Source organism: Tyto alba, unplaced genomic scaffold (genome assembly GCF_018691265.1).
Source record: "Tyto alba isolate M040663 unplaced genomic scaffold, T.alba_DEE_v4.0 Super-Scaffold_6, whole genome shotgun sequence".
Lineage (NCBI taxonomy): Eukaryota > Metazoa > Chordata > Aves > Strigiformes > Tytonidae > Tyto > Tyto alba.
Window position 1 is genome coordinate 55,450,412 of NW_024881327.1, and position 22,837 is coordinate 55,473,248.

The 22,837-nt window shown below is 46.0% G+C and overlaps 1 protein-coding gene across 1 annotated transcript in view; it reads right to left on the bottom strand.

Moving 5' to 3' along the window:
* ZNF638 (zinc finger protein 638) overlaps positions 1-22,837 on the bottom strand; it is a 66,092-nt gene that overhangs the window by 34,919 nt on the left and 8,336 nt on the right. The window contains exons 2-4 of the mRNA XM_042807718.1: positions 7,198-8,818; positions 524-585; positions 201-239 (exon numbers count right to left, since the gene is read on the bottom strand). Of these exons, the coding sequence (XP_042663652.1) occupies positions 201-239; positions 524-585; positions 7,198-8,818 (1,722 nt within the window). The remainder of the gene's footprint in view (positions 1-200; positions 240-523; positions 586-7,197; positions 8,819-22,837) is intronic.

A 22,837-nucleotide genomic window follows, 5' to 3' on the forward strand; every position in this document is an offset into this window, starting at 1 on the left:
CTCTCATCCTTGTGAAAGAATTATAGATATTACGCCACTTATTAAACGAGCTTAGGACAAAACCCACAAAAGCAACCCACACGATTTTGTAACGAAAATGTGACACCACTAATAGAGCTTGCCAGTGAGCAAAACAGCAAAATTAACTGCATTTATAATAGCAACAAATTAAAAACAACCTGTAATCAAAAAGCAGTTACCTCTTTGAGGAATGAGCCTCAGGGTTCCAGTCGGGGTATCTGTTAAATGTTAAAAATACAACCGTTGGTGAAGAAGCCAAATTTGCCATCTGACCACAATTCCTGCTTACATGCAGTAGCTTTTACAGACAAACGTTCCTGTTCAGGACTCCAGAAGCACCAAGTGCCAGTCCATCTTTCACCCTAACAGTCCAAAGCCAGTTTGAAATAGCTGGCAGATACCGACACTCCTCACGAAGGAAACGTGACACACTTTCACAGACTACGTGCATGCACAGCAAACACTTTTGACACTAAGTGAACTTTGTAAACAAATTTCTTACTGTTGACGTAACTGGCGGCAGCTTTCGATGTGAGAAGGCGTGTTCTGGTGCAGAATCCAGTCCTATTGGGAGAAAAGACATCCAGAGAAGTTTGATTAGCATGTAAACCGTTAGCCTTTGACTGCAATTTCTAGTTATGTGTTCTCATATTTTACCTTCCATAAAATTTTACCTAACAAACCATCTTATGTCAAGGTCAAATTTCTCACTTAAAATTATTACCCTTTATACGAAAGACTAAATTACTCATTGATTATCAAAAGCTATTAAAGAAACACAAAGGAATCTAAGTGGAAGTTGAACAAAACGTGTCAAATTAAATGAATCTGTTCCTTCCAGCACCACGCTGGGCTGCTGTCACCGCACTTCCACCCCAAAAGGTTGACCCAACAGCTGGCTATATTAAAAGAAAGAAAACTATCAGCAGTCTTCACAGACTGCCAGACTGATAAACACACACAGAGCAAATTACTCTGAATCAGAGAACCTGACACAACATGGTATCTGTAAGTCAAAACAATTTCTACAGAGGCATGACTCTTCATGCCTTAAATTCAAGAACATTCGCTCCTAATAACGTTACAGCTAAAGGTCAGTCAAAAGGTCTGATGGAATTTTTCACACATGCACTTTAACAAAAGTTTTACTTGGGAGTAACTGATGGGTTAAAGGTGAGACAAATCCAGAAGTACAATGCAAGCCCTTAACCTTGAGAAACAATTAAGCACAGGTTTAACTGTAAACACAGAATCAGTCCCCAGCACAGGAAATGATGCCTGAAGACTTTATTCTATTATTATTGTTGTTGTTATTATTATGAAAGTAAGCTGACCTGCTAGTGAAAGCAACTGCTGTAGTCAGTTTGCTATTGGGAAGAGATATTGCATGCTCTGAGGCTATAAGGTATCATGTCATCAGCGACAATTATTAATCATCCTTAATAAAACAACTTCTAGCTGCATTAGTATCTTAGAGTAGATAAAGACAGCTGAATAATGCAACTGACAGGCAAGGCTTCATAAAATAATTTGCAGTTGTGAAATTACGTATCACATTTTCTAAGCACATGCTGGGTTGTAACACAAAAGATTATAGAATGTGTAGCTGGCAGTTTCAAACCCTCTTGTTTATTGACAAAAGCGCTGAACACACTGGTTAAAAGAAAAGCTCGTGATGGTTTACTCAAAGCCTATGAGGTGGAAGAATTAACGCGACCAGAGCACAGTTAGCTTTGTGCATTTTGGCAGCACAGAGAACGTGCTGAAAACAGCTGCTCCTTGCACTTAAACTATCAGCCTATCAACACTGAAGTGGGCTACAAAGACAGCTACCCAAACTACTTATACTCCACATACAAAAACCACGTGTTTTAAAGAAATTAAAATACATTTTAAACATAACACTTCTTATCATTTCCTGAAGAAACAGACAGATTGGTTAACCAATCTCAGAAAGGCATGGAAACATTTTGCTAGCTGCGTTCATAAAAACATCCTAGCTGTTCAAATGAAGTCAGAAAAATATTACTCCGAAGATCCTTTGCATTAGTCCCACTCGCTGAACCAAAGCATATTAAGAGTTGAAAAGCAGACTGATAAAACAACTGGCAGCTGTAGAACTCCATGAACTGTGAATACACAGAACACACACACGTAAAGATCAAGCAATCCACTGTTACACACCCTTTTTCCTAATAACATACCATTACTAAGCAATCCCATTCTTAAGAATGCTATTTTTCTGTTTTCTGGAGTCTTCAAGTTAAGACAAGAAAAAGAAAAATTATTACTCCAGGGCTAAAGCAAATTAGCTTGTGGAAAGGAAAGGAAATCGGGCTTCAAGTATCCCACTTCCACAGTCCCCAGCGAAGAAAGCGCGCGCAGTGCCTGCGAGGGCCGAGGCCATTTTGCTTCCACGTGTCTTTAGCTCCCAGTCCAACAAGCACTAGCGAGACTGACAGGCCTAGAAAGAGATAGTCTCCTCCCTAACAAACACAACATTCTTCCCTTCTTCAAGTCTTCATTATGCCAATGCCCTCTTGCGTTGCATAGAATTACAGGAGTCTCGATTTAAGCACAGTCCTCCTCCGATTAATTTCTTGCCCTTCTCGGTCTTCAGAAACATTCCACTCCCTTGGCAAGTCTGTCCCCAAAGACGGCTCCTTCCCCCCCAGAGCCAGGATCCCTTCCCAGCACGAGCACTCCACCACGCCCCAGGAAGAACAACAACTTGCAGCCAGTCTCTTCCAGCAGCAGCTGCTCCGCAGCCGACACCCCGCGGGGACGAGCATCTTCATCGCTGTGTTATCCCGTCCCGTGCCACTGGAAAAACCTCCTGTGACTTGTGGATCACCACCAAAAAGGTCCCGAAGCAGAAGCTCCCAGAGCGTAATGCCTCCAGCCTCCAAATTTGCCTCTTCTGCCAATAGTAAGATAACAATAAAACACCGGGATAGGACGTGCACTTGTTTGTGCTGGTTTCACACCAAGATGTTGTGCAGAAGAACCCAGGAGTAAAAGGGAGTGGAGCCCATTGTGTCCCCTTCCTTCAGCAAAGGAATCATAAGTGTCATTCTCTGTGGAAAACAACGAGTCCCCATGACTTCACACAATTTAAAGCCCAAGAAGACATCATCCTCACTTTGAATCTGTTTAAGCTAGAAAACAAAAATTGTAATACACAGTAAATATGATCTCTCATGCTGGCACTATTACAGATCTGCTTTGTTCCAAAAGCGACATGTGTTTGCAGACAGAGAAAACAGACTTTATTATTCCAGTACATCCATCATTTCAAGTTGAAAATTAAGCTGCTCTGTAAAATATTCATGAAATGTTTCAATATGTTGGGAGCTTTGTAAATACATTTGAAAGACGACAACACTGAGGGGAGATTCCATCTAACCATGGGCAAAATTGGCACTTTTCTGTGAAAAAAATGTTGCAGGACACAAATGCACACATTTTTGAGAATACCTTCTAGATTAAGTCACCGTAGGTCAACTAATTTTCCAAATTATTTTTTTAGAGCTTAAAAAGCCCATCTTTCTCAAGTGTACCTTTTCTTATAACACAGTATGGTGTACAGCCATCCCTGACAATGCCACAAAAACCTTCCTAACACGAGAGAAAACTAAGGACAAATCTTGCACATTTCTGATGCTGCTCCAGTAACAGCGAGCTTTCAAGACCACGGTAATCACCACTTACCACAAACGCACAATATTTTAGAAAGCTAAATCATCTGTTTGAGTCGATACCTGACTGAAGGACCACAGCCAGCCACGTGTGAAGTTGCACAATTGGTTCGAGGCAGGATTCCCCCAGTTCACCTCCGAACAAATACCCAAGCAAGACCCAAGCAAGGCATCATCAAATAATCGAGGCTCTCACCACCTATTGCTAGAGATCCACTGAACGGTTTTTGAGAGGAAAAGAAATGCTGAAAAGAGTCTTTCCAAAGTTTATTGCATGAAACAGCTGAAGTATTCTTCACGTTCAGCCCCGGACTGTAGGCAGCTTACCCTGCAGCTGCTGACCTGACACGTATCACTGCACGAGGATTTTCCACCTGCCTTACAAATAAGTTTCAAAGCTTAAAAAAATATGTATTTTTCATGGGCAGACCTGCAAGAGCTATGCCCTGCAAGTGGAAGGTATTTTTATTTTTGATTTCTGAACCGTGCATGTGCAAAAAAACCCACCTTCAAATACATATAAGTAGTTCTGTAGAAGAGGTGTTCAGGAATCTTTTCAGATTATAGAAGAACTAGAAAATACATTTACTTGCTCAGCTGTGTGACACTCAGAACTCTGTGTTTTGGTATACTGCAGACATCTCAAGGCCATCTTCAGCTTTGACTTCACCAGACCTCATTAATTAAGCAACTTGGATACTTAAGAAGAAAGACCTACAGGGAGAGCTGATTAGACGCTTAGGAGAATGACAGAAGCATTTTTCACTCCAACCAAACCTCTGCCAATGTTCCACTGCGTCCATGGGAGAGCCAAGTTGAAAGAACAAGGGAGGTAGGGTTCAGATGATGCAAATAGGAAGTTCTGGCCACTAACAGTCACTGCAGCTTCAGAGAGAGACTGGCTCTCCAGGAGCAGGAGCTGGGTCTCACATCCAGCCATAATTCCGTCATTTTAATAAAAGAATGACAGGTAACACACTTCAACTCTCTTACGATAGGCAACGCAGCTTCTGCTGCAACCCTGGCAAAAAAAATGAATGCTAGATGAGTCTGGACTTCAGTACAACGCTGAGTAAAAGAATCTACAAAAAAAAGACAGCTCATCGCCATGAATAATCTGAACGTGAAATCCGTCATTTTAACCTCACCGCAACTTTGTTTTTCAGATATCCAGTATCTTCAAGCGTCAGATGAAGAGGTTTTCTCCACTCAGTACCTTTCCTCATCTTCATCCATTCCTGTTTCGCGCCGTCCGCTTTGCTCACCTACTTTCTCTCGGATTTGCCACCTTACAAAGACATCTGCTCACAACACAGCGTTCTCAAACTGCCGGTTACAACTCGGCACCACACGCACCAGAAGTCACCGCGTGCCACCAATCGCTTTGACCTAAAACCACCTCTGAAGATCCAGTTCCCCCCCAGGGCTGCTGGGGAGCCCAGAGGTGCATCCAGCTCACCGAGCACCCTCTCCTCCCGCGGCTCGCAGCAGCAGACGGCCAAGGAGGCGCGTAACAAAGCTCAGAGCTCCAGCCCCCCGCTCCCCAAGGACTCCCTGAGCCATCAGAGGGTCTCTGCACGGCCCCCGAAGGATTTTCTTCTCGGAACTTGTTATTTTTTTAACTAAGATTTCACAACATCGTGGCAAACGGTTATCTACGCCCTGTGTGAAACAGCCATTTCCTAGCGCAAGTCACACCACACAGGACTACCAATTCCTGCCACACCATTTCCCCACCACTTCCCCTTCAGTCTGAAGGTGCTGTTACACAGGCTTCCTCTAGAACAACGAGCACAACTTTAAAGACAAAAAAACTGAAGGTCTAGGACATCTTTCGCCACACAACTGAGACAAAGACGACAACTTTATTTGTAAAACCAAACTGTAAAAAAAACTGAAAGTAAGAGGAATTCTTCACTCTTTAGAATTCACAAATACACAAGACTAACATTTCTTGAACAAACTTTTATTTTTTTGCAGCGAGAAAAAAAAAACCTAACTCTTCTGGTTATTTTGCAACACTTGTCAAAACATGGCTTGCCCAATGAGGCCTCAAAACAGGCTGAGCTGCAACTGCAGGTGCACATAAAGGAAAAAATACTATACAGAATAAAGGTAATATATGCTAGAGCTAGAGACAGCCATGGCAGGGAGGAAAGGTTGTGTAGCTGCAGCCAGATCGGGACGTCTGGAGAACACATCCTAAGTGGTAGTGCCATTGGGACAGTAAGTTATAACCCTTAATCTCCCCAGAAAACTTAACGGCTAATTTGTTAAGAAGTATTTTTAGTAATAACATTTGCTTCATTTCAGAAAGCACCGGTAAGTAAAATACTGAATAATTCACATTTAAGCAGATTACACTTTTCCAAAGCGTAATCCATTTATTAACACCGACCCAAATTTGTCGCCCTGTTCAATTTTACACGGCTTTATTTTAAATCAGACTTCCCTTTAAGTTTTCAAGTCTGCCCAAACAGCTGCACTTCTTCCTGGCCTTCAGTGCTTCCAGTGTAAAAGTACTTGAAAATTTATTTTTCCTCTGAACCCCCTAATGCAGCTGTCACCATCTTAACTATTCAGTCAGCTTTTTTAATACACAACATAAATAGGGCCTAGCATTCTTGCATGGTTTTGCCAAATTGCAAAAAAAAAAGAAAAAAAAAAAAAAAAAACACACACTCCCCCACAGGCTTTCCACACATTTGTTGAAGACTATTTAAAATTGAAAACACATGAAACTAATAACGCATTATTCAATTTTTTTAAATTACATTCTCCTGTATTTTTGATGTATCGAGCCTAGGTCTTTCAGGAAAAATCCACAGCTTTCAGAACGCTTTTCCCTCTCCCAGTATTCACCAGTTCCTTCCTTTTCTTCCTTCAAGAGCTAAAACTGTTATTTGCTTCATAGCTGAAAGCTCAGTCAGATGAATGAAAGCATTTTGTGTCCCTCAGAGCTAATCTTCAGGCTCTGGAACAGTCAATGTCACCCAGACCACATTTGGAAGATAATTTTTGCAGATAAATAGGATGCTTTGTTTTAATGCAGACTTTGCAGGAGGAGGGCTGAATACATGAACATCTCATCTACCCTACTGAGATTCAGCACACAATTTTTGCACACATTTTAGTCACCCAGATGACGTTAGTATTTTACTCCACTGATAAAAGGGTTTGTTTTGTCATTTCAAACCCACTGCAGAAGACACAAATAATTTTTAATATTAAAAAAAAAAAAATAAAAATCAATGCACATGGCAATTTTGAAATGCAGTTTGGAACAAAACACGCTGTGCAGCAGTTACAACAATTTCCTAGCACCGTTTCTAGCGTTTTGAAATTTGCATGTAAGCACTCAAACTGGCGAACAGCATCACAATTCATTTAATGCACAGTAAAAAATTAGTTCATAAAACAGTGCAGCAGGTAAGATGCCGAGTACAAGTTTAGGCAATAATCTTTGAAAGACACTCACCTTCATATGAGTGCATTCAATGTTACACAGAGAACACATATGTGGAAATATTCTCGGAGATGTAGCATAGTAGTCATTCATCATTGACGGAGTGGGCAATCTTTTTATCTTCTGGGTATCAGACTGTGGAAACACTGGCAGCCACGATGCTTTCACAACACCAAAAGGAGATTTAATTGGCCCCTCAGCCTGAGTCTGGAAGGGCTTCTGTCCTGCTCCTGAGCCGCTCTGGGCATTGGACTGGCTCGTCCCCACCTCACGCTGAGTTCTTTCGTGCCGGCTTATAGCTGCAAGAAGTTCAGCCGAAAAGGGTGGATGGGTCATCGGTGGCATGACGTGCTGGGTCATCGACTGCTGGACGAGAGGCGGCATGACAGGCGGCATCATGGGCAGTGCCAGGGGTGGCATCATCGGTGGCATCATCGGTGGCATGACGGGAGGTATGGCAGGCTGGGATACAGATTTCACCACGGGGAGCCCAGCGGGTGCTGTGCACAATCCAGACACCTTTCCCGAGGAGGTCTCGGCCGGAAAAAACGATCGAGTATTTGAGGAATCATTCTGGAACCCCGACGGTTTTATTAAATCTTCAACGGGAAACACTGGATTACACGCCACGCTAGACGGTGGGACACCCATGGACATGTTCTGCTCCCGCTGGAAGTCTTCCCTGTTCTCGCTGCTCGATGCTTCAGGATTATAGACACGTGCTTCGAGAGGCTCTTCCGTCAGCACGTCAGGATTATAAGCACGCACTTCCAGGGGATCTTCAGTGTAACCGTATTTGCTCGCATGCCCGTAATCAATCACTTTACTCTTGACTGCTGCACCACTCGTACCACCAACCGTTTCTTCTCCTCGGCTCTGGGTATGTAAGCCAGATAAAGAATGACCCATCTTACGAATCCGTATTTCTCTCAAGATCAGCGGCATGTTTTCAGGCGTTAACTGATCATCTGGATAGCGACTGAGTTCCTCCAAATCTTCATTGGACAGCCCAAAACTCGCTAAAATACTGGAAGCGCTTTCTGGTGTGTAGCGGTTCTGGGCATTTGAATTCTGCTCTGAGATGGGGGCCGAGGCAGGTGGCTTTTGCCCAGCTGTCCCAGCTGAGCAGGGGCTGCTATCCCAGTGACTTGTGCGAGGCTCTGCCTTCTGCTCCTGGTGTAGGTTTGTCTTCTCTTTCACCTTCCTTGGATCAGGCCTGTGCAGAGTTACCCGAACGTTTATCCTCTGGGAACCCGTCCACTGAAAAGTTTCCTGTCCCGAAAATCTCTGTGACATCCCTTGGGGCGTTCCAGGTGCAGGCTTTCTCTGCAGACCCGCTGCACCTCCTCCCCTAAAGGATCCTGGAGGTTTGGTGCCAGACGGATTAGGTCCTCTCGGCCTCTGAGGTAAAGTTCCTCTAGGGCTAAACATCGCGCTTTTCAGAACTGCCTGATTGAACCAAGCATTAGGAGGTGCAGAACTGTTGGGAGCAACTGAGGTCAATTGCTGAAGAGCCAACTGTGTCTTAATTTGTGCAAGCTGTAAAGGAGGAGGGCCCAACAGAAGTGGGCTTGCAATGCCAAGGTTCAAGGAATTCACAAGTGGTGCGAAACTTTCCAAGAATAACACAAAGCTGAAAGTTAAAAGACAAGTATTAGATTATTTTATCTTTTCACCTACTTTACGCAGTGGATTCTATAACCAGTGAGCAAAACAACTGAAGTCACAAACAGTATTTTAATGACAGGTTAAATGGTACTTTTGAATTCAAACTTGTGCTGAACAAAACCATTTTCTTTTACTGCATAAAATCTTAATATGTAGTGAAGAGGTAACAGATAGTTAAGTAAATGAGCTCTAATGTCACAGATTACATACCTAGTGATGACACTCTTTCAACAGCATTTTCTAAAACTTGGTATTTCAGTTCTTAATGACAACACAGTTTGGATTTATTTACAATTACAACTATTTTATGAGCAATAAGCCAAAGTATTAAAACCCTCTCCAAATGTTTATGAGGTGTGAATTGTAAGTGAAACCATTATGTAGAGAATGCAAACCAGTTACAACTTGGATGTCAAGTCGCTGTGGAATTGATCTGAAGACAGCGGAACAGTTTTCAGGAGGGACACTCCCACGACCCCTCTCAGGGGTAAACTACTACACCCTGAAAGTATTCAAAGGGTGTGACAACATTTGAATTCTGTGGCTAGAAAATCTCCTGTTCCCAGATGTTTAAGGCAAGATCTTATATCGAAACAGCTTTAAACAGAAAGGTGTAAAATTGTACAGAAACTGAAATCATCTACATACAAGAATAAAAAAGGCACAATGGCAATGGAAACTGCCATCTTTTATTTGAGCTGAAACCACCAAGAACTCAATCCTCTAAGGCAGTAAACGAATGTACAAATACAAGCAGAATAAGACAAAGTGATGCTCACACTAACAAAAAATGAAATACCACCCAGCTCTTGTAGCACACGCAAAGCAAGTGTTGGGCATCTGCCTGCACTCCAAAACTGCAGAGGCAGCGCACTCAGCAGGATCCCAAGGGGTCCTCACTCCACCCCTTGTCAGTTTGCCGTCTCCCAAAACCGGATAGCATGCTGTTTTCATTCTTCTGGCAGCAAATACGTTAGGCTTGAGTAAGTTTTACTAGCAGATTTTCACTAAGCATAGCTATAACAGGGCTTGCAGACATTCCTAGTTGTTTCTGAACTTGCATGCTGTATTTCTGCAGCGTTGAGGTTCTCATCTCACCAACACTAACCCCATCACAGGTTTTATTTCCAAATTTCATTTAAGTTGACCCCAAACACAAGTTTTTCAAGTAAAAGGAGGTGCCTCTCATGTTTTGAGAACCACAACTCAAAAAATAAAAGTTATATGCCTCTATAGCTTGAGAGGTCAACCATGTACAAACTGCAGGAGACTCAGATTTTACAGCTGAGTTTCTGTAACTTGTTACTATCTCTATGTTAAGCATTCCTTTAAAGTTCTATTAGTAATGATTTAATTTTAACTAAGTACAAACTGAAGTCCAGCCAAGTAGAAACAGTAGCTACAGAAACTTTAATTAGATCTCTTCTCCATTACAAAAACATAGGAAGCCATAATAAAGAAAAGATTCCCACCAGACAACAATCCCAGAACTCTGGCCTCTCAACCAGGACTCCTTACCCAATATCCCTCCCTCCCTCAACAAATTTAATCATATTTAAATGGCAACTGCATGTTAGGCCAAGTTTGTTCAAGGCAGTTTCATAACAGACTATGAAGCAAACATCCCCAAAGTAATCTCTTGTCTTTCAGTTTTGCTGTTCTCTGGAACTCTCAGCACTGGAGGGCAAAAAAACCCTCTCAACACGTGAATTTGGAAAGTAGTTGGGAAGAGGACAATATCAAAGCAACCCATAACAAGAGCAAGTATGAATATATGAGTAGAGCACATTTTAAAAATACACATGCTAGTTTGCAAACTGAACCTTAATTCGGTGGGTGAGGAATCTCCCAGGGGATCTGTTCCGAAGTGTCCTGGGTTTGGCTGCGATAGAGTTAATTTTCTTCCTAGTAGCTGGTACAGTGCTGCGTTTGGATTTAAGATGAGAATAATGTTGATAATGCACGGATGTTTTAGTTGGTGCTGAGCAGTGCCTACACAGGGGCAAAGACTTTTCAGCTTCTCATACTGCCCTGCCAGCGAGCGGGCTGGGGGGGCAGAAGGAGCCGGGAGGGGACGGGGCCAGGACAGCCGACCCCAACTGACCCCCGGGACATCCCAGACCATATGGGGTCACGCTCAGCACACGGAGCTGGGGGAAGAAGTTAGGAAAGGGGGGGGCTGTTCGGGTGATGGCGTTTGTCTTCCCAAGTCAGCATCATGCATGATAGGGCCGGGCTGTCCTGGGGATGGCTGAGCACCCACCGGCCCATGGGAAGGGGGAAAGGAATCCCTTGTTTTGCTTTGCTTGTGCGCGGCTTTTGCTTTCCCTATTAAACTGTCTTTACCTCAACCCACAAGTTTTCTTTTCTGATTCTCTCCCCCATCCCGTCAGGGGGGGATTGAGCGAGCGGCTGTGTGGGGCCGAGCTGCCAGCTGGACCTAAACCACGACAATTTTAGCAGCAGTACTCCAAACTGAGGAAAACACACCTTCCATTCTTGATACTAAAACCATAAAAATAGCCTTACTGAAGCAGAACAGAGGTGTCCAATATCCTGTATTCAACAGTAGCCAATACCTGATGCTACAGATCCTGCTGTAAGTTAACATACTTTCTCCTAAGACCTGAAACTTTCTTCAGCTGACAGTCTAAATGTTGCAATATCATTTTACCGGAGTTGTTAATTAAATAAAATAGTCGGAACCTTTTCTCTGAACCAATCAACAAAATGCTGCAATCTGTTCAGAACATGGTAATATTGGGCCTGCTAACTTACCCTCCAAAAATGTTAAAAATCAAATCGCCTCAAAAGTGGATGCTCCTTAACAAGCAGGACCACGAGAGCCACTTTCTCAGCCACTGTGGTGTTGGCAGACTCACACCAAAGCCAGTCTCTTCAGGTACACAGAAGAGATGTGGCACCAGCATTTGTAACGACTTTCCTGGGGCAGGAAAATAAGAGAACAGATATTAGGAATTTCTCTCTCAAACTAAAACTGCTAGGTTCTCCATCAATATTAATAATTGAAGGAATACCAAAGAGAATTTTGTGATTTCTGTGATCAAAATGCTCGTGCACAAAAGGATTCAAAAGCTAAGGACAAGTAACCTTAAAGCCAAGGTTTAAGACATCCGTATTTGTGCTGTATAGCCCTTAACGACTCTGAAACCTATCTGCAGCCAAACACCGAGGACTTTACTCAGATCCACAATAACGCAAATATATTTGAGCACATCTAAGACACTAGTTTCCCACAGCCCTATCTACATCTGAAGTGGAAGGCAACAGAGGCCAAACGTTTAAACTGCATACTTCCTGGTCGGAGTCGTATGCTCAAATTCTCTTCCGACAGCCAGCGAAGTGGTGAACAGCAGCAAGCCTGCAACGAAGCCTTCAGCAGCACAGTCTCATGACTGACCTTTTCAACAGAAACGCTGGAAACGACAGTTGAAAGATAAAGTGATGCCAAGACTAAGGAAACAAGGGTCTGGACATTTGAGGCTAGATTCTCACCGTCCTCTTCAAAAGCAGCTTTGTTTGGGGTGTGCCTCTGGTCCCCTAGACTGCTTTTTCTGGTGCAGTGACATCCCGACTAATGTTACAGCAGTGACCAAGCACCTTGTTGATGCTTCATCAATGAATGAAAAATAGGTGGAACTCCCCAAAGATCACCGTCCTCTCCTGGCTTCTGGAAAAGGTGGCTCTTGAAACGTAACATTTCAGAGGAGCACAGAAAAAACCAATTATACCCTTTTCTTGCTACACCTTCAACTTCGTCAGTCCATTTTGCAAAGCTTCCCAACACGGACAGAAAAATGAAAAGTTCTGTCTACCTGCTTATGCACTGGAGGGCCTTTAGGACAACGTTTGCCCACGTGGCAAGTACAAGATGATCTTCCACCTTCCCTGGTTTGAGGATACGGGTAGAGTAAGCTTTTACCCTCTCTCACGGTAACCTTCCTCCCCCTCCAGAAGTCCAGCTGCCTGTGTTTCAACGACCCAAGGTCCACCTCTGGTGCAGCCCAGATGCATAACCTTGGCCAGGCTGCTGAAAAAACTCCTCCAGCTGTAGGAAAGAGTCCTGATAAAGTCTGCAGAGAGTTAAAAAAAAAAAAAAAAAAAAAGGCAGGGGGTGGGGGCAGATTACAGGCAGAGACAAACAAGTGTCATTTGCAGCTCAAGGATTCCATAGGAAAAACACCAACTGAGAATGGTGAAAAAAAAACATTATTAAAAAAAAAAAAAAAAAAACAAAAACAAAAAACACCACACAAAACAGGGAGGCGGTGTTGATAGATGGATGACATCAGTGGATGACAGAAACCTAACAACACTGAGGAGCCATTTCAGGGAGCAGCAAGGCCTTCTCCTCCCAGTGCCCATCTGGTCAGCAAACACCAAACACTGAGAGCAACGAGCATAATGTTTAGACTAGCAGTCTGCTAAATCCTACCAGCCTTAGTTGATGTTTAGCAATAAATAAATGTTTTGCTTTTTTAAACTTTCCTTAGCCTGATTGCAGCGTCTCTTTGTACAAAGCTAAAGCAACCTAACCAAAATGACCTCCCCGAGAGTGTTAACAAAGCTGACAATTCACTAAATCTCCTGAAGGCAAGCTAATAAAACTATGTAGAAAACTCCTTTCAGAGGTACAGAAGGAGTCAAAAGCAGTAGGTACCAGCAGATCCGAAGCAAATATGAGAAGTCCTGCAAGTAGAAAAAGGGAAATGCACCGCCGAGTTCAAGCTTTTAAGCACTGAAGGTGAAAAAAAGTGGTACCTTGAAGCCGTATTATTTCAGTGGTCAGCTGTTTATCAACCACAGAATCACCTTTACGTCAGCAGTGCAATACAAAAATCAATCAGATAAAAAAAAAAAAAACAAAAAAACAAAAAAACAGGGCTTAAGCTACAGGTCTGGCAGTGAAACCTTATAAGAATGTGGAAGCTGCTTTCTCTAGTCACAAGAGGAGGCTTTATGTAAGATAAAGGCTTGCACGGTCATCAAAAGGCTAATTTTCTGCTGATTTGTCTCTATAATGGTATTGAATTTTCTGGCTATGTGCTAATTACAGAACAGTCAAAAATATCATTTCAATACAATGACACTTTGGGAACCTATGCGTACTGCTGAGACCAATAGCAAATATTCACCCCCAACCTTGGGCCACAAAGACAGAGCAACAGCCAACCTAGGAACCCCAGAAGGATCACACCATTTGCAGGGACAGCAAGGTGACTTTAAACGTGCAGAGGGCTGACCCCAGCCAGCAGCCAAGCACCCACCCAACCACTCACTTCTGTCCTGGTGGGACAGGGAGAGGAAAAGTGATGAAGCTCATGGGATGAGATAGAGACAGTATGGAAAATGAAATGGGGGAGCCAAGCAAAGCTTATCACTCACCACCTCCCACAGGCAGAGCAGTGCCCAGCTGGGCTCCAAGCAACCGACACCTTGGAAGCCAAAACCCTCCTTTTTCTTCCTCCACCCCACTTATACCACTGAGCGTGACATTACGTGGCAGGGAACATCCCTTTGGCCAGTTCAGGTCGGTTGTTCCAGCTGTGCCCCTTCCCAGCCTCTGGCCCAGGGCAGGAAGAAGAGAAAGCCTGCAAGCACTGGCCAGCAGCAGCCAAAGCACCTGTGTGTGACCAACACTGGTTTAGCAAGGAGAGTTAACTCCACCCCAGCACAGGTTAGTAACAAGATAGCAACAGAAGGAAAATAAACTAAAGCAAGCCATTACCAAAACACCTTGATCTCCCCCAAAGTCCAGCTCAGTAGGACATTAAGCACTGAACAAACTGCATCTAAACCAGACTCCTCCACCACTGCTGGTCCTACTACAGCAAAAGAAGCAACGTACATTTCAGACACCAAATATGAGAAATTCAAGTTTCATACGAGTCAAACTTCTTTCCTAGAAATACCAAACACGCATTATGACAGCCTTAAAATCAAACCAGATTATTTGTTCATTGCTTTCCTTCAAACCTACAAAAACTTACTCAACAGACCACTCTCACTTGAAACAAATACAGTTTTATTACATGCATCCTACTGCACACCCAATAAGCACACCCCCCCCCCCAAAGCAAAATCAACTAACAGAACAAATTCACAAACAGGACTGCAGAAATCTGAAGTGCTAATTTGTAATTCACTCCTGCCTCTGTATTTTGCTTTTTGACAATACTGGGGAAAAAAAAGGCCTAGAGCTGGAGCAGATGAGTGTTAAATGGCTGTTAACTAAGATGTTTATCACTGTCTGGCTACAAAAGCAACCACAGAATGCTCACCCTCCTTGCAGTCAGTAATACTTGTTCTTGCTGCTCAGGCTGAATTAATTCAGCGACAGAGAATAACTGCACCATTTCTGACCTTCAAAACTACACAGCCATCACTGGGCAGGTCACTCAGAGCATCCCAATTCAAAGCGACTGCCCCCCCCAAGTACTGCCCACTGCCAACTCTAGTGAAAATCAGAACTGAGCTCTATAGTTGCGCGTATATGAACTGATTACATAAAGCTGATGCACAAAATGAGCAACTGCATGAGCTAAACATAAAATTAGCGTTGTTGGGCATTAGTAAGACACTGACAGAAACCATTACATAGCTATCTCAAATATGAAAGTACCTAGAAAAAATTAACAGAAGCTAAAGTTTCCTAAGTGTAAACAAAATAGGATATATACTTACGTGGTGGGCTGATCTCAGCCAGTGGCTGAGCACTCACACAGCTGCTCACTTGCTCCCCACCACCTCCCCACCCTTGCAGGACAGGGGGAGAATATAAAGAGCAAAAGCAAGAAAACCCATGGCTTAAAATAAAGACAGTCTAGCAGATCTTTAGACCCTGCCCCAGAAGGAGGGAAACAACCAGGAGCAAAGCAAAGGCAATCACTAACCTCCTCCCACAGGCAGGCAGATGCTCAGCCAGGCTCAAAAGACACAACCTTGAAAGCAAAAAAACACCTTTTTCTTCTTCCTCTACTCCAGTTTTTATTGCCAAGCGTGACGTTACGCCGTATGGAACAGCTCTTTGGCTGGTTCGGGTGGCTGTCCCAGCTGTGTCCCCTCCCTGCCTACATGATTTGGCGGGGGGGGGGGGACGGGACGGGACAGGGAAGAAAGCCTTGATGCTGTGCAAGCACTGCCCAGCAGGAGCCAAACCATCGGTGCTCACCTCCACGGGTTTAGCCACGCATCCGAACACAGCACCGCGCTCCATCCCACAGCAACACAACACAATCCACTGAGACATTCCCAAAGCCCGGAGGTGGCCTGGGGTCTCCCCAGGGGTTTCTGTGCTCGCTCCTCCTCGCAGCCCAAGGGCCACCGCACCGACTATCTCCCGCTGGAACTCGTGAAGGCTCGCTGCAAGGTACCCCTTGAAATAGCTCTTCTTTTGAGCTCACAAGCCGACTGCAACCCAAGCACACATTCTCCAGAAACCCGTAACACCCAGGAAAGCTGCTCTTCCTTTTTTATTAGCTGGTGGGGACGCGACTGTTCTATTATTGACCATATCCACCGGCATGTGACAATGTCCATCTTTCCACTCCAGTCCCAAGAACCGGATCTCTTTTGCAGGTCCCTTGATCTTGCTTTGGTTTATGGCAAAACCAGCCTTCGGAAAGATCTGGATTATTCTTTTCCTTTCTCAAACACTTCCCACACCCTGATGGCAGTGGGGCACACTGCACACCGGGGTCTACCACAGCCTCGTGCTCCCATGGGTCCATCAAATCCACATGGTTCAGTCGAGCCCATTGTCCCCTTCCTCTGCCTGGCCACAGGCAGGGTCCCCCACTTGTCCTGGTTTGGGCTGGAACAGAGTTAGTTTTTCTTCTTAGCAGCAGGAATAATGCTGTGCTTTGGGTTCAGTATGGGATTTGGCATGAGAAGAATGCTGATAACACACTGATGTTTTCAGTTGTTGTTGAGAGATCAAGGACTCTCCACATCCCCGTGTCCTGCCCCTGTGCAGGTGTATGAGAAGCTGGGAGGGAGCACGGCCAGAGCACCGGCCCCAAACTGGGCAGTGAAATAAATATTCCACAGCATGTAACATCCCAATATAGAAACGAGGGATGGCCAGGGATGTTCTATCTCACTTCCAGGATTATGGTTTTGGGATCTTGGTTTCTCCAGGATCACTGGCTGGGAAGAGGCAGGTATCAGGTGACTGGTAGTGAGCAATCACATTGTGCATCACCCATTTCTACTTTTTATTGTTGTTACTGCTTTATTTTATTTCAATTATAAAACTGTTTTTATCTCAACCTATGAGTCTCCCTTTACCCCTCTATGGATGCTGGCTGGGTTTAAACCATGATAGTCCTTTTTTTTGGGGGGGGGGGTGGTGAGGGAAAGGAGGTGTGGAAGAAAAAGAACATCAATAATCAGTGTAGGACAGCAAGAAGTATAACCACACCTTAAAAACATCTCCCCTCTTTGCTCCTGATTTCTCTCCCTCCTCCCCCGCAGCGGTGCAGGGCATGGGGGTTGCAGTCAGCTCATCACCCCTTGTTTCTGCTGCTCCTTCCTCCTCAGGGGGAGGACTCCTCACACTCCTCCCCTGCTCCAGTGTGGGGTCCTCCACGGGCTGCGGGTGGGCACCTGCTCCACCGGTGACCTCCACGGGCCGCAGGGCACAGCCTGCCCTCTCACCACGGGCTGCAGGGGGGGTCTATGCTGCTCTCCTTCCTCCTCCTTTCTTCCACTCAGCGTCCACAGAGGTGTCTCCCTCATAACTCCAACTCCTCCTTCCAGGTTTCCCTTCTGAAATCCATTATTAGAGGTGCAGCCACTGTTGCTAATTGGCTCGGCCCTGGGTCTGACTTGGAGCTGGGGGAGCTTTCGAGAAGCTTCTCACAGGGGGCCACTGCTGTAGCCCTCTCCCCCACTACCAAAAACCCCGCCACACACCAACCCAACACACTGCTCCTGGTCATTATATGACTCCTGCCACAGCAGACCAGACGTCCCTTCATCAAAATCAGGAGAGACATCCTCAGATTTTCTATGGCATCTGGGAAATTGCTTGACAGCACCTGGAGCAGTAATCCTCCTGGATGGACCCTTTTTGGCTTTTTTAGCACAGTTCAAACAGGTGGGACCTAGGTCCGAGATGCCGCACCACCCCACTTCCTCACATGCTCCCCACAGCCGCACAGAAGGAACCAGTGGGCGGCATGTGGCGTGTGTGCCCGCGGGTCCCTTTCCCCTCAGCTGGGAAAGGCTGACTCTGTGCAGCACCCTGAACAGATCAGACAGCAGCCCGTAGGAGCGAGGAGGAGATTCACTTCCAGCCACTGGAACCGACAGGATGATTTCTCCATAGCCTTCGGGTCCAGCCAGCCCACCGTCACCCAGGCGCCGCTGGAGGACACCAGTGTGCTCAGTGACCTCTGGACGTCATCCGGATCTCTGGAGGCCTGGTTGTTGCTCACCTCCACCACCTCCCTCAGGTAACAGAGAAGGTGGTCCACTTCCCACCACAGCCTACTGAGGTGATACCTCATCCTCGAGGGGAGATGCCTGAATTGAGTCTGGTTTAGCCACAGTGTCCATTTGTATTATCCTTAGATCCAGGGACTCTCCAGCGCCCTTTGAGGGTGCTGAACATAGGACTGGTGAGCACAGGCCAGGTCCCAGCTCAGCACTAGAAGCCATTGTCTCTTTTTGGCCAAGACCTCCTTCAGGTGAGCTGCCATTTCAGCAGGATTGCATGCCCGCTCAGGCAAAAACTCCCAGGCCAGAGGTGAAAACCGCTTTAAGCTTATGCCCAAACTCCCCCCCACACCATTGCCACTGGGCACGTTGCTGTCTGCCATCCCCAGCTGGGTGGTTACTGGAGGATCCACCACATTCTGAATTTGGATCAGTGGATTCAGAGTCTGATGAGGTGGCAGCGTGCACTGGGCACTCACGGCAAGAAGGCACCATTATTACCATTACAGTCAAAATCAAAACCAGGTTCATAGTACACACCAGCATGAACGTTTCGGTTATGCCAAGATGTTGCTTGCAGAAGCCGAGGGGCCACTGCAACAGGGTTAGCAGGATCTGTCCCCGAGGAGAAGAGGAGGAAGGTGTAATTGCTGTTTGTCTCCAGGGGACGGTTCCCAGCGTACAGGGATTACAGCAACGCAGAGGCCAAATACCAGGCTCAAAGCAACGCTTTTATCATAGGTTTCCCAGGCAAAACAAAGCAACACAGCAAAGGCTGGAAGCTGCCATTTCAAAGCCCTACTAAGTGGGGGCTAAACAGCAATAAATTCAGTCTAGCACACTCCGATCACATCTGTGGCCGCATCTCGATCCCCCTCGCTGAGCTCCAAAAAGGGCTGTGCTGGGTGACCCCCACACACCCACAGAGCCGCTCGCTCACCCCCGCTCCCCAGCCCCGCAGGACGGGGGGAGAAAGGGAAGCACAACCTTGAGAAAACTCATGGGTTAAGATAAAGCCAATCAAACAGGTGAAGGGGAAAAAAAAAAAAAAAAAAAAAAAAAGTAAAGCAAAGGCAATTATTACTCACCGCCTCCCACAGGCAGACCAGTGCCCAGCCAAGCAATGGCCACCCTGGAAGCCAAAAGCACCTTTTTCTTCTTTCTCTACCCTAGTTTTTACTGTCAAGCAGGACCTTACATGGTACAGAATATCCCTTTAGCCAACGCGGGTCACAACTGTGTACCCTTCCAGTCTCTCGCCCACCCCAGCCTGCTCTCAGGGGTGCAAGGGAAAAAGCCTTGGGACTGTGCAAGCACTGTTCAGCAACCGCCAAAACACCGGTGGTGACCAACACTGGTTTAGCCACAAATCCAAAACACAGCTCAGGCTGCTGGGAAGACAGTTAACTCCATCCCCGTCAGGGCCAGTACCGCTCAGTAACACAATTCACTGAAATACTGCAGAAAGACTCCATTCCAGCATCCACGGGGTTCAACACATTGAGTTTATGCACAGGCACCAAAAAAAAAAAAAAAAAAAAAAACCAAAAAAAAACAACACACCAGCACAAGTCTTTCAGCAAGTAATTCTTAAAACAAGACAAAAAAAGGCTTTTTAGCACCTTCATGGAATATTAGCAGCAGATATCTACCGGCCTTTTTCAATTTTCACCTTCCAGGTCAAATTTTACAGCAATACAAACCCTGCGTGCTGTTTCATAAGTACATTTATATACATGCAACAGCTCTGAGGCAGACGGAGCTCTGCATGCCTGACGTGTGGATGTGCCCAAGAGCATCATAGACAAAGAGTAAACGCTAATACTTCTGCCTAAAACTTACTAAAAACCCCCCAAACTCCATTCAGAATATTTAACTTGATGGTAAAGAAATAAGAAAACATTTTATTTACCTTCAAATATGAAACACTGAAAAAAAAGGCCTCAATGTTCTTCCTGTTTCATACACAAAAGAGCCCCTTGTTTAGTAAGGACTAACACACGAGCACAGCTGAGCTTCCACTGAGCTCGGCCCCAAAACCAAACTGCAAGACACTTGGGAAACAGAAGAGGGGAAGAAAAGGAAACCAGCAGTATAGGAGGGAGCAGCAAGTTTTGTAACCACTTGAAACCCCACCCCTGGATAAACATCCCTCAGTTAAACCAGTTGTCATAGAAGCTGGAGAAGCAGAGATCAGTCTAGTCCCGCATGTCCTCCACCCTTCAAGCCAGCGTGATTGCTCTGTTAGTTCTGGCAGATGATTTTTTTTTTTTTAAATCAGGAAAAAAATGCAATTAAAGATACTTCTCGTCCTTGAAGAGTGCCTTCTCAATAGGGAAAATATTTACCTCAGTTTTATATCCACTCTCTTGAAGACCTCACAGTACAGTTATAATTTAGTATTTTAAATGTCTAGTGAATGATTGCATACCAGAGAGAAGAGCATAACCCAAAACTGAACACACATTTCAACATCAATTCTGGGCTATAAACCAGGACGGATGATTGTGGGGTTTTTTCAAAAAGCACAGTACATTTTAATCAGTTAAGTACTTCTCAAAATCATCCTACAGAAAAAAAAAAAAAATTAACCACGTATGTTATATTACAGCATTAAAATAATTGTAGCTGAGCAAAAATACTAAAGCAGTATGTGTCTAAGTGGCAAAAAAAAGTCAAATATCCAAAAATGCAAGGTTTCTGGGTAAGCACTATGAACCAGATTATGCTACAGGACAAACACTTTGCCTTGGGTGAAAATAATTTTTTTTTTTTTCTGTTTCAGTTATTTTGACTAATCCAGATCCATTACTACCATCTCCAAAGTCGAGAAATGGGAAAGCTACCTTTTTAACCCCGACATACAAGTATGAGGTGCCAGAAGACACATGTATGCTCTCAGCTTTTGAAGATACAGCGATGAAAACCGATCTCACCGGCTAACCAGGGAGAACATTACTTCATTCATCAGTCAGTTTTAAAGCCAAAACCACTACTCCCAAACCGCCAGATAGATTTGTTCCAACGTAACCTGCTAAATTTACGGATTAAAGGTCTGAGCTCTCACTGAAACGCAGGTGGACAGAGACAGAAGGCACGGTAAGAACCAGAAAGCAAATGGTGCCTTTCCCCAACTTAACGCGTAAAAGCTGAGATTGGGTAAACGCACGTTGCGCTATCAAACTCGTTAAATCAATACGCACGCTGCCGGCATGCCAAGACTCCGGCTGCAATGCAGACAGACGTTATGCCATCGCTGTTTATAAGCGCCTTTTTCATCCGCTTCTCACATTGCAAGAAAACCCAGCCAGAAAAGACGCCGGGGGGCTGGGGCAGGGCATGCCCGTGGCAGCGGCGGGCAGGCTGCTCCGTACCGCGCCGAACGGCCTCGGTAGCGAAATAAAGATATAAAGGAGGGGCAGCCCAAGCCCAAACGCGCCGCCGCACGCCGTTAGCAGCCGGCTGCGCGGCGGGGAATTCGCGGCAAGGCCGGGGGGAAGCCCGTTACGCCGCGGGCAGCCCGCACCGAGGGGGGCGAGGGCTGACGGCGGGGGCCGTCCCCACACGCCGCCATCTTGTGCGCGTCCCCGTCCCCCCTCAGCCCCCGCGGGCGCCGAGCTCCTACCTCCTTCACTCCGTTAAATCCGGCTCGCAACCGCCCTCCGCTCCGTTATCCGCCGACGCTTTCCCACCCACCCCAAACCCCCGGCGCAGTTCTCGTCGCGCCGGGCCCGCGACGGCGGAGCTGCAGCCCCGCGGAGGGAGACAACGGGCGCTGCACCTGCGCGCAGTGAGACAGGGGCGGAGCGCCGCCGCCGGCGGCACGCGGAGCGCATGCGCAGAACAGGGGGGGGCGGGCGGCGGCGCGCCGCGCAGGCGCACCAAGCCCCGCGAAGCCGCGGAGGGTCGAGTCCCTCGGTATGGGCACGGTGCCCCCACAGCGCATGCGCAGTCGCCCGGTCTGCCCTTGGGGAGAAATGCGCATGCGTGTCGTGTGGGCGGGTTACCGCTAAGCATGCTGGGATTTTTTTCCCCCTTATATAAGCGCCGCCGCGGGGCCCGCCGCCTCACAGTGGCGGGGTTAGTGGGTTTGCGTGTGGTGTCTGTGCGGCCCGTTTAGTGCGTCGTTATTATTTCCGTCTTTTTGCACCGTTTCCCTCCCCGTTTCTCTCCTCAGTCTTTTATCCTGCTTCTTGTTTTCTTCTTATTCCTCTGCCAGGTGCAGAGGTGCGCCTGATAGGCTGTGCTTCGCCCCAGAGCCGGCGCTGCTCCGGGGTGACCGTGCTTGTCCTTCCTCCCCAGCCTGTCGCTGCATCTAGAAATTGGAGACATGAGGGCACTGCGCTGTTGTCCTATTCCTGCTTTCTGGGAGGGTTCAAGGCAGGTTGGATGGAGCTTTGAGCTCCCTGAGGCGTCCCCGCCTATGGTGTGGTGGGATGGAACTATATGATATTTACGGTCCCTTCCAACCAAAACCGGGCTGCGATTCCTCTCCCTGAGCCTCCCTCAGCAGCGCTATGAC